Genomic DNA, 12958 nt, shown 5'->3' on the forward strand with positions numbered 1-12958 from the left:
TAGACCAAGGCCATGGTCCACCAGTGAAGTTTGTGTCTGTAAGGTAAAAAATGTTAAAAGTAGAAAGTAGTAAAAGTGAAAGTAGGCTGTAATGCAATATTTGAAGTATAATGAACGATAATAAAAAAATATATATAAAATGCATCTCTGGTGAGCTTTTGTTTACATACCTTCCCCTCTTTCTCTTTGTTGCACTCGGCGTGACTTTAGTTTCCGCCTGTTCTCGGGCGTCCTGTCCTTCGTTTTTGTCCTTCGGCTGCCTTCCCAATTCACTAGCCAGGGCAGCGTTAGTGTATTGGAGCGCGACCCTGACGACACAAGTTGGGTTCCATGTGAGGAGCGGTGTGTTTGTTTTTTTTTATTTTTATTTCTTTTCTTCTTGGGTTTACCTGCTTTGAGATCAACTGTTCTGCAGTTGGGTTCAACAAACCTCTGGGCTGGAGAGCTACTAGTGTGTAGCACTAAATCCCATTACACCTCATTATACTTTATTTTCCAAAACAGATTTTTTTTTTGTGGCCACATAATGGAAAATATCTGGCCAGACCCCTGCTGTGTTGTATACTGTAGATTGGTCAAATTTTCTATTCTAAATCAGTTAAATCTTGTCTAAATCTCGCTGTGTTGTGTCGGTGCTGTCCCTCCCGTGACGTCAGGTCTCGTCCGACTTTATTAAATGATCAGGAGCTGTCTGGCGTCTCGCTCGAGTGAGTCTTGGCACGCGACACACGGAGACGCTGAGCAGCGATGCCAAAAAGTGGCTTATCTTGATGGAGCGGTTCATTATCACTTTCTAATTACAGGTGGATTTCCAGGTGGATCCATTACCTGGCGGGGCTGAAGGCTGAGCTGCGGAGGGGAGAGAGCGTCTGCAGAAGAGGGCGATGAGGAGGGCTAGAGTTACAGCGCGGGGGCCGCGGGGGGTCAGGGACCGTGTGCAGTGGAGGGAGGAGGGATCGGGGTTTTCTTTTCAGCTCCTCTGTCGAGTCTCTCCATTATTCATAAAGCAGCGGAGGATCGATCTCGCCTCGAAACCGAGCTCGCCTCTGAGAAACACGGTGCTGCAGAACGTAATGGTGCTCAGAGAAGAATGGAAACTAAATCATCATCAATTAGCATGGATGTTTTCTTTTCAACATGCCTGGAGATATTATACACCGCCTGCACTGACGATCAGCACCCCAGCCTTTCAAAATATTACTCACAGAAATGAATCTGCTTCAGTATTAAAGCGTAGGATTGATTTCTCAAGCATATTTACTGTTTATGAAAATGCTGTACCTGGAATAGCACTACTCTCTGTACAGGGGTACATACTGTAAACTTTTTGTGCTGTAATCGAGAGTCATTGCGGTGTTGAGACTTTTTTTTTTACAGGAAAGAACTGATTGATGACACAAAGCCACAAATTACACGATTTTACACTGTGAGAAATCTCCAACTCACCTGACTGCTCTCCAAAAACACGTTTCATCACGACCAGAACACACCAGAACTAAACACACTCGAGAACTATCGATGCTATGCTAGAAAATCTCTATAGAGAGGAGAATACGCACTTAAAGTGAGTCCAACATGAACGGTTTCATATAAATTTATAAATGTCTGATCAATTTTATACTAAAACATGTACTTATATCCTAAACACAGAACTATATCAAATGTTTCAACACTGCAAACAGAATTTCAAAGCCTTTTAAACTCTAAAGGCTCTAGTTCACCAACCAATCAGCTCATATTGCAGTATTGATAGCATCTCTACTGACTAAACCCTGAATGTTGTAGAATAATGGAATAATGGTTTATTTGCTTTGTTAAGAAACATTCATTATTCTACTTTCTAAATGTAAAGGAATACTCAGAAGAATATTTTGTAGTTAGCCACCATTTTTGGCTTTTTTAGCTCCATTCAGCTCTATTCATAGAGGACTCACTCATTAGCTGTAGGTTGGCCGCTGCTCCTGGCTCCCAGTCGCCGACTGGGTCAGATATCTAGCATGCCAAATTTTTGCTGTGTCTTCGACTGATCAGAGGTCAGTCAGCGACGGCTCAGCGAGTGTCTTTCAGTAGTTTACACTACATGTACCTCATAATCTCACAATTTACACAGAGCCTTTTTGCATGTAGGTGAATGGTATGTTTTTATGCCTTCTTATAACTCCTGGACGTTACTGTAGTTAAGCCTCTGCAGCGTTTCTACTTTTTACCATGACTTTAAAAGCCAGTTTGATTCACGTGTTTAAATTGCTTTTAATTTCACACTATCCAGCCAATAACACACAGCCGCGCACGAGAACATGCAGCCGGCCAGACGTTCCTTTAGGCTACGATTACAGAAATGACACACTCCATATATACTGCTGCACTTCAGTAGAATAAAGAGTGAACTGAATAGACTTCCCTCCTTATCTGTCTTCTGTTTTATCTGCACTACAGTCATGAGTGTGTGCGGTCACATTCCTCCAGCTACACCATTCACACCACAGAGTACTGTCTGAACAGAATTCAGGTCAGGGTGAGGTTTTAACCCTTAAAAGTCGAGTTTGTGCTGCAGTTTTGGAACACAGTTCAAATTTAATGTAAATTTTCTGTTGTATCTTCCTTCCTTTTATTACATATTTAGCGTTTATTGGTGCAGGATGGGCTTTAGAGCACTAATCCAAACCAACCAAAACTTCTAAAACTCTTCCTCTTGTCTAGCAGAACACACACACACACACACACACACACACACACACACATAGGCATAGGCAGCTACACATGTGCACTCGTAAGCAGTGAAGATTAAAGATTAAAGTCTTGCTCAGCTTCAGGAACATCATTTATATCCTAAGCGACTCCGGTAGCTGCGAAATTGGTTTCTAAATTTGGTGGATTAAGCAGCGCCGCAGCTCTGGGTATAAAGTTGTGTGAGTTGGAAGAGGGACAAGCGAGCGGCCGGAGCGGGAGCTAATGCGGTGTTTGGAGAGTCATGGAGCGATTCCAGACCCCCTCTGTTACTAAAGAGAGACAAGACGAGGCTTGTTCACATTACAAGCCTCATTAATCAATTCACATATCTTTACTCGGATTAGATCTGGATGTTTCACATTCATAAATCTAAGTGACCTGTTTCTAAGATGCATGAAATCTGATCTGATGTACACATTTAATCATGTTGCATGCCCACTAATCATATATGTATATATATATATATATATATATATATATATATATATATATATATATATATATATATATATATATATACAATCTAAGACCATGCAACAAAGTTATCAAAATTGGATCTCTTGTAAATGAAAAAGTATGTCGGCACCCACATTAGGTCAGTGGTTGAAATTAACATTTGCAATTAAGAAGTCACGTCAATTTAGGGAGATTTTAAGGGAGATCTGGGGTCAATTTAGGCGTTTTATGGAAGAGGATCCATTAAACTATTCATTAAACTATTTGAAGATTAATGTATGTTGTCAAAGTGTTTGATGTTGATGCTGACAATAGCACCATGAATTTTATTTTATTATTATTATTTTTATTGCTATTATTATTTTTGTCATCTTGTTATAATTGTGCTGTTTAAATAGCAAATGTGTGAATGGGGTATGTGTTGTAGCTTTGTATGTTATGTGTTTGAATACTATGTTTGGTTAAAAAACAAAGAGGCTTCAGTACACAAGGAGGGTGAGGAACACCTGGGACCTGTAACGAGGGGGCGGGGTTAAAAACAAGACACAAGGCAACAACAGTAATGACTAGGGGTGGGGCTAGAGCAGAGACAGGGCAGAGCACATGGGGTAGGAAAACAAAACAAAGCCATGTGTAAGGAGATCTGTGTCATTTTAAGGTAAAGAAAATGTGATTTCAGGCATTTTAGTCTGTCAGTGTGAACATAGGCTAAAGGTCTAATTTGGGGGCTGGTCAGTTTTATATGAAGTATTTTTAATGCGGTTTTAAAGGTTTTTTTATCGTTTTTAATATTCTAAATACTTCAAACATCAGATATATTCTGTATAGAATTGTGTGCGTGTGTGTTTGTGTGTGTGTGTGTGTGTGTGTGTGAAGGTCTGAACAGGTACGGTTGTTTGCAGTTGTGGCAATGTGTTTGTAATGTATTTTATAGTTTTTAATATGTCTGTTTCACTTTTTTATTGTAATGCATTTAAAAATCTGGATTACATCCTTATGCTTTTTAGAAGTAAAATTTTGGGTCTTGGGTCTTATCAGTATTTCTGTTACGTGCACTATTTTTTTTTCTTACCTTTCTTAATAACTTTTTATTTTTTTCCTTCACTGTGTTTCTTCATAATTTTCTAAGAGTTTCTTGCTTTTAAATCTTAATTCATTAGATTATTGGTTCCTGTTAGTGTTTCTTTCTCAAGCTTTTAATATTCTTAAAAAATCTTAAGGATTTTTTTTTTTAGTGTTTTAGTGTTTTTAAGTGTATTTTTTTTATACCTGATTCATTCTGGTGTTGGATTGTTTTGATTGATAAATATAGTAGAGCAAATTGTGTTTATAAATTACATAGTATTAGATATTTGTAGATATTTTAGATACATTTACTACATTTAAATTGCCTTAAGAAAGAGAGAGAGAATGAACAGGAAGGAAAATAAGGCCATTAAATTTCATTTAATTTGAATGTAAAATATATGCAGAAACCCTGAATTATTATTATTACACAAGAGTTAGACATTCTAGAAACGGTGAAGAAAATGTATGGGAGCCTTTCACAAAAATAAAAACCTTGTTTACACCCAAAAAGATCACAGAGAAGGGTGGGTTGTTTTTTTCCTGCTTTTGTTTTCTTTTTTATACTGCCCTCATATTTTCAGACTGTCTAGGCGCGTAAAAAAACATGTCCCATTGGTGAAGAAACCAAAAAATATATAAATATATTTAAATATTTTATTTGTAAAAAATATTCCGAAAAAATATCTTAAGTGTTTTTGAAGCTTTTTTTTTCTTCAACAAAAAAACAACAAAAAAACTAGGCTATCATCGAGTGTTGTGTTTTTCTTCTCTCTCTCTCTCTATCTCTTTATTCTGTGTTATTTTGTTTTCCACCCGTCTTCATACAAACCACGCCCCCTCATCGCCAAACCACGCCCTCGTCACCACAAATCCCCGCCCATAATCGCTGCGAGTGGCCGGCAGCGACTCTGAGTTTTGCGATTTTAGTCATTCCATCCAATCCTACTGCAGTAGGCGCGAACGCTCCAGCCAATGGGAGCACGCAGGAGGCGTGGCGTGCCGGAATGCGGGTGTGGCTCCGCAGCGCTCGCGCTCTCTCTCTGTGCGTGAGAATCCCGGGACTCGGTGATGATGTCAGAGCGCTGGGGTCATTTGAAGGGTAGCCGCCTCGGAGGGGTTCACGGAAAGTTCAGCCGCATACATTAGGCGATTCAATCCCTCACTCCGCGCGCGCGCGACACCGTACTGGTAGGAAACAGAGCTCGCGCGGAGGCAGGATGAGCCCATTCGTCATCTTTTAGGCTCGGAGACGTGATTTTGTAAATGAAGGAAAAGAGGAGAAAAGAGTTTGATGTTGAATTCGCTTGTTTCTGTGCTTGTTTTAAAGCAAAAACAGAGGATGACACGCGCTCGCGCATCGGCTTTTAGAGGGAGCGCGCGTGCTAAAAGGTCCAGCTCGTGAGTTGGAAAAGAAGCACCGGAGAAAAACAAGAACAAGGACTTGGATGGAGTTGGGGGACAGTTTGGACCGGGAGTAGGTCCGGTAGTCGCGCGCGTGAATTACAAAGCTGGTGCTCGTGCGTGCTGGTGTTGTTGTTTTTGTTGCTCCTGGTTCTGGTTCTGGTTCTGGTGGTTCTGCTGGTTCTGGGAGGAGGTGGGACACAGAGTGGACCCCGGTATGTTCGACTGCATGGACGTGCTCGCGGTGAGCCCGGGCCAGATGCTGGACCTGTACCCTCCGCCCCCGTCCTCGTGCATGCTGCAGGAGCAGGCGCTGAAGGCGTGCTTCCGAGGGCTCGCGCGCGCAGACTGGCATCACCGGCGCGGCGGCGCGCACTGTACGGTCAAGTCCTTTACACTTTCTCCACTTTCTCTATGTCTCTTCTTGTCCCTGTCTCACACACACTCGTACACACACACACTTTATTTTTTTGTTTTTAGTGTTGTTGGTCGGACCGCTCGTGACCTTGCTTGATTGCTGATATGACGCTCGCTTCTTTCTATGACATTGCTGCGTGTTGACATGACATGAGTTCATTAATTGGCGCACGCACGCGCGCCGCGGCCAATTAATTAATGCGTGCACATATGCAGCGGTGACAGTTATTTGAAGATTGTGCATACATTTAGTATAGGGCAGAATAGGGATGCAACAATCTCAAAAACATATATTGGTGCGAATATAGAAAGAATTACTGTGTTTCTAAAAATTAATAGTTTTTAAAATTAATTTTGAATTTTAAATTAATTAACTTTAATTTTGAATCGTTTAAATTTTTTGTATATTTTTCTTATTTAAAGTAAACGGAATGATAAAACTACTCTTTTAAAAATGTTTTTTTTTTATTTAACACTAAACATTTATAACAAAAAATCTAAACACATACATTTTAAAAGTACAAGAAATGTACAATATAAAATGTAAGCCTATTGCTTCCACTGCTTTAGAATTAAACATATTACATGTCATTAAATCCTAATAACAAAACACTCAGAAAACAAAGAGGGCTTTTTTAAAAATCAGGATACAAAACAAGGAATGTAGAAGGGAGAGGAGAGAAAAGAGAGAGAGAGAGATGAGGTTAAACTAGGTAACGTGAGGGTAGATTTAGAAGTTAAATAAATAAAAAAATAAATAAAAAAGAAATTTAAAAGGACATTCACATTGTAAATTAAAGCCCGCAGCACTCAGTCACTGTTTGCATGCATGTGATTTTTTATTTCATTTTTTTCTGTGAGCACCGATCCATTTCTCTATGTGCCACAATGTTCTGCACAGCAGAATTTGACAGTGCTACAGTACGTTAAAGCAATATTGAAAGCACAAAAAAGCAACAGTAACTCAGAAGTGAGTTTTAACAAGGTAAACAAGCTAATTCTAGGGCTATGTTAACTGCACTACTGCTCAGCTAAACACTACTACCCTGGTCCTGTAAAAGCTCGTGCAAGCTTAACTTTTTAGATGAATAAAATACACTTTGTGAAGGGGTAATACACTGTGTGTAAACAGATTCTAAATTTAATAACGATGCTGAAGACTTTATATCATTTCATTTTATTAACTGGAAAAATGAACTTAAACCTGCTGTTTATCAGCTCTGTGCCAGCTCTCTCCCACACTCCCTACTGGCACTGTGTGTAGCAGCTTTCTTGTATGCAACACCACCAGAGAAGGGGGCCTGTTGAAAATAAACATATTAGGGAAAAAATGCAATATGACATAATATAATATAATAATATAGTCACTGTTTGATTTTGTTCATTATATCAAATGCGGAAATAACTGAATATTTCGAGTTCTCAAAAATTCTGTGCATCCCTAATTTAAATATATTGCAAACGGATTACATGCATACATTTCTATTTTGTTTATTAGATTAGATATTTTTTACATGACATGCTTAATAATAAGAACATTACATCGTAGTCACAACTTGTTTTTATCTATGTATACACGACAGCATTATATCATGTAGCCATATATAACATATACAGCTCTGGAAAAAAAATGAAGAGAGCACTTCAGTTTCTGAATCAGTTTCTCTGATTTTGCTATTTATAGGTTTATATTTGAGTAAAATGAACATTGTTGTTTTATTCTATAAACTATAGTATTTGGTGCAATAACCCTGATGGTTTTTAATCACAGTTTTAGTTTTTTCATGCATCTTGGCATCATGTTCTCCTCCACCAGTCTTACACACTGCTTTTGGATAACTTTATGCTGCTTTACTCCTGGTGCAAAATTTCAAGCAGTTCAGTTTGGTGGTTTGATGGTTTGTGATCATCCATCTTCCTCTTGATTATATTCCAGAGGTTTTCAATTTGGTAAAATCAAAGAAACTCATACGAATTGTACTTTTAGTTTAGAAGTTTTATAGTTGTCACTTGTTTTATTTACTTGTAAGAATCCTTGTTTAATAATACTGTATGCAGCATTACAGCTGCACTCAGTTCACTGTAGTAATCCTTGTACAGCTGATCTGTACGTCGCTTTAAATGTGCACTAGTACTGATTGCATGTGTGCATCATGTGTGGATATGAGCAGAATGAAGGCATGATGCTCCTCTACACCAATCATCAAGCTGATTAGATCCAGCGTGTTGACCCTAAAGGACTCGGTACAGCTTGCAGCAACACAGGCGGCGCAGCCGAACACTGATCCAGGTAGATATCCCACCACTTTTCAGCAAGAGTGACCTGCCAGCAGCTCCACGGTTCAGATTCAGGTTCACGGTTAGTCGGGTAAATCTCCAACAGTGATAATATCTAATCAAGATGTGTAATCTCTTTTTTTTATCACGATATACAGTACAGGCCAAAAGTTTGGACACACCTTCTCTTTTTCAATGCGTTTTCTTTATTTTTTCATGACTGATATTTACATTGTAGATTCTCACTGAAGCATCAAAACTATGAATGAACACATGTGGAGTTTTATGTACTTAACAAAAAATAAGGTGAAATAACTAAAAAAAAACATGTTTTATATTCTAGTTCCTTCAAAATAGAAAATAGCCCCCTTTGCTCTGATTACTGCTTTGCACACTCTTGGCATCATTCTCTCAATGAGCTTCAAGAGGTGGCCACCTGAAATAGAAAAAAGTTTTCCAACAGTCTTAAAGGAAGGAAGGAGTTACCAGAGGTGTTTATTAGCACTTGTTGCTCCTTTGTCTTCTTCACTCTGTGCTCCAGCTCACCCCAAACCCAAAGCTCATCTGGATTGGGTTCAGGTCCGGTGACTGTGGAGGTTCAGCTCATTTTTTGTTAAGTACATAAAACTCCACATGTGTTCATTCATGGTTTTGATGCTTCAGTGAGAATCTACAATGTAAATATCAGTCATGAAAATAAAGGAAACGCACTGAAAAAAACCATTGTCTTTACTAAAGAAGCCCTGAATAACTCTGTTTATAAGGGCGTACAGTGTTTATTCACTCCAGCTGGACTTATCTAAACAGTGCAGGTGTTCCTCAGGTGTGGGAGGGGCTTCAGGCTGTGTGTGAAAGTGATACGGCTCTAGAGAGAGAGAGAGAGATAGACTGACAGCTCGTCGGGATGATGCGTCGATATGGGAACAGAGGGGCGATGCGTCACAAGAGCGTCCAGTATCTGCTGATGCTGAGACACGAAAATCCAATGTAAAATCTCAGCATCACAGAAAATCCTATTGTTTATTTATGCAGTAAATTGAATAAAATGCATGTATTTTAGTGCAGAAACTGAGGATCACCAATATTTTCTGCTCTTCTGTAGTGTGTCGGTTTAAAATATCGGACAAATAGAAACATACAGCCCTGGAAAGAAAAAAATAAAGAGAGCACTTCAGTTTCTGAATCAGTTTCTCTGATTTTGCTATTTATAGGTTTATGTTTGAGTAAAATGAACATTGTTGTTTTATTCTATAAACTACAGACAACATTTCTCCCAAATTACAAATAAAAATATTCTCATTTAGAGCATTTATTTACAGAAAATGAGAAATGTCTGAAATAACAACAAAAAAGATGCAGAGCTTTCAGATCTCAAATAATGCAAAGAAAACAAGTTCATATTCATAAAGTTTTAAGAGTTCAGAAATAATCAATATTTGGTGGAATAACCCTGGTTGGTTTTTAATCACAGGTTTTTTTTCATGCATCTTGTCATCATGTTCTCCTCCACCAGTCTTACACACTGCTTTTGGATAACTTTATGCTGCTTTACTCCTGGTGTAAAAATTCAAGCAGTTCAGTTTGGTGGTTTGATGGTTTGTGATCATCCATCTTCCTCTTGATTATATTCCAGAGGTTTTTTAATTTGGTGCAGTAAATGATTGCATACACAATAAAATATTATACTAATATATATATATATATATATATATATATATATATATATATATATATATATATATATATATATATATATATATATATATATATGTATATTATACTATATACTCTAAGCATCAGTGCAGGAATGTTTGGATGCTCAGTATTCCTCTGGGCTGTGGATACGGGAGCGTATGGAGAGGAGGGCTTATCTCTGTTTGCCTGTGCTGTGCTGTGCTGTGCTGTGCTGCGCTGTGTTAGCTGGAGTGTTTGTTTAGCCCCTCGGTGCGGTGTGATTCATGGTGATAGTGTAATGACTGTGCTGAAGATAACGCTAAGCGCAGGCTGAGCCTCCTGTCGCTGCCCCGCGTGGATTTACTCAGGGGGCACAAATCACAGTAAAGTGGCTGTTATCTGACCGCTGACAGTGAGGAGAAAGTGTGAACCTGCACAGACGTTCCTGCGCTGTGGAGCTGTGCTTCAGCACAACACAGCCGAATTTACGACTCTGCTGATTGACAAGTATTGATACGACCTTGTTGCACGAGACGGTAACAAGCTTTAGAGACCAAAGCCTGAGAAAAGGAGGGTTTAAGAGGAGAAAACTGGCCTGTTTTAGTCGTTTGCATTTTTACATTTACGGCATTTAGCTGATATTTTTATCCAGAGCACCTTTTTTAGAGCTTTTTTCTCTGATCCGGATCAGTTGATGAGTTCTTCCTCTGTTTGGTTTGGTTTGTTTTCACACAGGTATAAAAACCTAAACGCTCCAAAATACACAACAATAAACCACGCAAGCACATCAGAGTCTCCTCTGGTTGGTCAGAGCTGTCTGGTGCGAGAGCAAATTTAAGTAAATAAATAAATTATAAATGGAGTCAAGTGGCTGTGAGCAGTGAACACAGCACATACCGTGTTCTTAATGTGTAAACAGCATGGAGCAGCAGAGACAGCATGTTTTTTTTTCATAGCTGTGTTAATATATAGGCTATTTCAGATTAAACTGCACCTTATCAACAGTTTAGCCCAAATAAAAACAGGAGTATATTTGATAGCTAGGTTGGATCGAGACGAGATCAAGTTCCCACCATAAGAGAACCAAGAGTTAATTTGGAAATGCGAGAGTACAAAAGAATACAAACCAACCAGAGTCAGTTTTAACTGAACCAAATCGTTCTGGTGTGGTGTTGGGAGTCTTGCCCATGGACTCTTATTGGTGTATATAGTAGGGGTGTCACGATCTCGATATTTTATCGAAATCGAATCGAAATGAGGTCACGATCTCGAGTATCGAAGTCAAAAAGAGGATCGACGATCCCTCCCGCGCGCGCTACGCAAATAGCGCAGCGCGCTACGCAAATGGCGCGGCACCAACACAGCGCATCCTATTCAATTAAATAGAGAGCCGCTGCATGAGCGCAGTCGGCGGGAGTGTGATCACTGTTTTTATCTGTCCAACGGGGGAGGGGGGGCGGGGGTTGGGCGCGCAGGTTTTGTATCTGTATCTAACGGAGGGGTGGGTGCGCGCAGGTGAGAGCGTGTGAACTCGCTGAAATGCGTGTGTCAGTGTGACTTGAGAACACTGACTATAGATCACAGTGAGGTGGATTAAAAATCTTAAACTTATAATTGACTACACCTGTTGCTTTCCATTGAATTAAAAAACATCTTTCTCTCAGATAAAGTAAACACAAGCGTGTTTCTGACTAAAATAAAAGCTTTTCAGGAGAGATATAAGTTATGTGTAAATATTTATAAGACAATACCCACATCACTTATCTAACCAGCCTGTACTGATTTCTGCCCCCCAATAATGCTTTCAATAACCTCTAATAGCCTTTAATAGTCTTCAGTAGCCTTTAAAAGACTTACCTGGCGGCCGTGGTGTGTCCACTAAACTCCGTAGTTATAAACATCCTGAGGTTAGCAGCGCGCTAACTGACCTGTTTATAATGCAATCCCAGCAGTGACTCCGTATCGGCTGTTCTAACCTGCTGCTGTTAGCTGCTTGGGCTGAAAGATGAACTGTAGTGAGCTGTATTATCCGGTTAGTGGGGTTAAAACCTTTATTTGTTTACAGAAACAGTAAAAACGGACTGGCTGGGCTCTGTAGCCCGTGGCTGGGCTGTACTGAAGTAGTGACTGAGTGAAGAGAGCGGGGCTTGTGCTGCTGCTGCTAGTGGTTGGATGAAGAACTGCAGCTTCATGTAATGAGCAGTTTCACCAGCCATCCACACACAGCTCTGATAAACTGCTTGTTTTAATAGTGCACACTGTTGCTACCAAAAAAGTCACTAGATGGCATTACCATATATATCTTAATAAATAATAATAATAATAATATTTATAATATTTATAATAATAATAATAATAATAAATATATTATTTAAATTTTATGAGGCATAAAATAATAACAAGAAAAAAAAACAAGAAAATCGAGAATCGAATCGAATCGTGACCCTCAAATCGAAAATGAAATCGAATCGAGGGTTTAGAGAATCGTGACACCCCTAGTATATAGTATAATCACCTAGACCAGGAATTTAACCAGAGTCTCCCACATGATGTAGTAGCTCACAATCAGGCGGTGATGCTTGCAAATTTTAACTGCTCCATAAATAATGATCTCTTTCCATTTTGTTTGGATTTTTGAGTTTTTTATTCATACTTTTGGATGTTAAATCAAAGTAAAATGATCTAACAGTGTTGGTTTCTGGTTTCAGGCTGAAATACTGGAAGTAAACATTATTATTAATCCGTTATAATTGTTTTCATTTGTGGCTTGGAAGAAGCTGACATATTTTTCCATAAGTTGTTTATTATATTATGCGGTTTAATATGCGGTTTATTACCTCAAGAGACTTGGTTGGGATTTACATGTCTTTGCTGTAATGCAAGAAATGCAAGATTAGAGGGCTTAGAGAGAGAGAGAGTGAGTGTGTGTGTGTGT

At 39.0% G+C, this 12958-nt stretch overlaps 1 protein-coding gene across 1 annotated transcript in view; it reads left to right on the forward strand.

The window, feature by feature from the left end:
- Positions 1-5146: 5146 nt before the first annotated feature.
- Positions 5147-12958, forward strand: part of LOC103034474 (retinoic acid receptor beta) — a 70986-nt gene continuing 63174 nt past the window's right edge. The window contains exon 1 of the mRNA XM_049476026.1: positions 5147-6032. Coding sequence (XP_049331983.1) covers positions 5873-6032 — 160 coding nt within the window. The 5' untranslated portion in view covers positions 5147-5872. The remainder of the gene's footprint in view (positions 6033-12958) is intronic.

Source organism: Astyanax mexicanus, chromosome 3 (genome assembly GCF_023375975.1).
Source record: "Astyanax mexicanus isolate ESR-SI-001 chromosome 3, AstMex3_surface, whole genome shotgun sequence".
NCBI lineage: Eukaryota > Metazoa > Chordata > Actinopteri > Characiformes > Acestrorhamphidae > Astyanax > Astyanax mexicanus.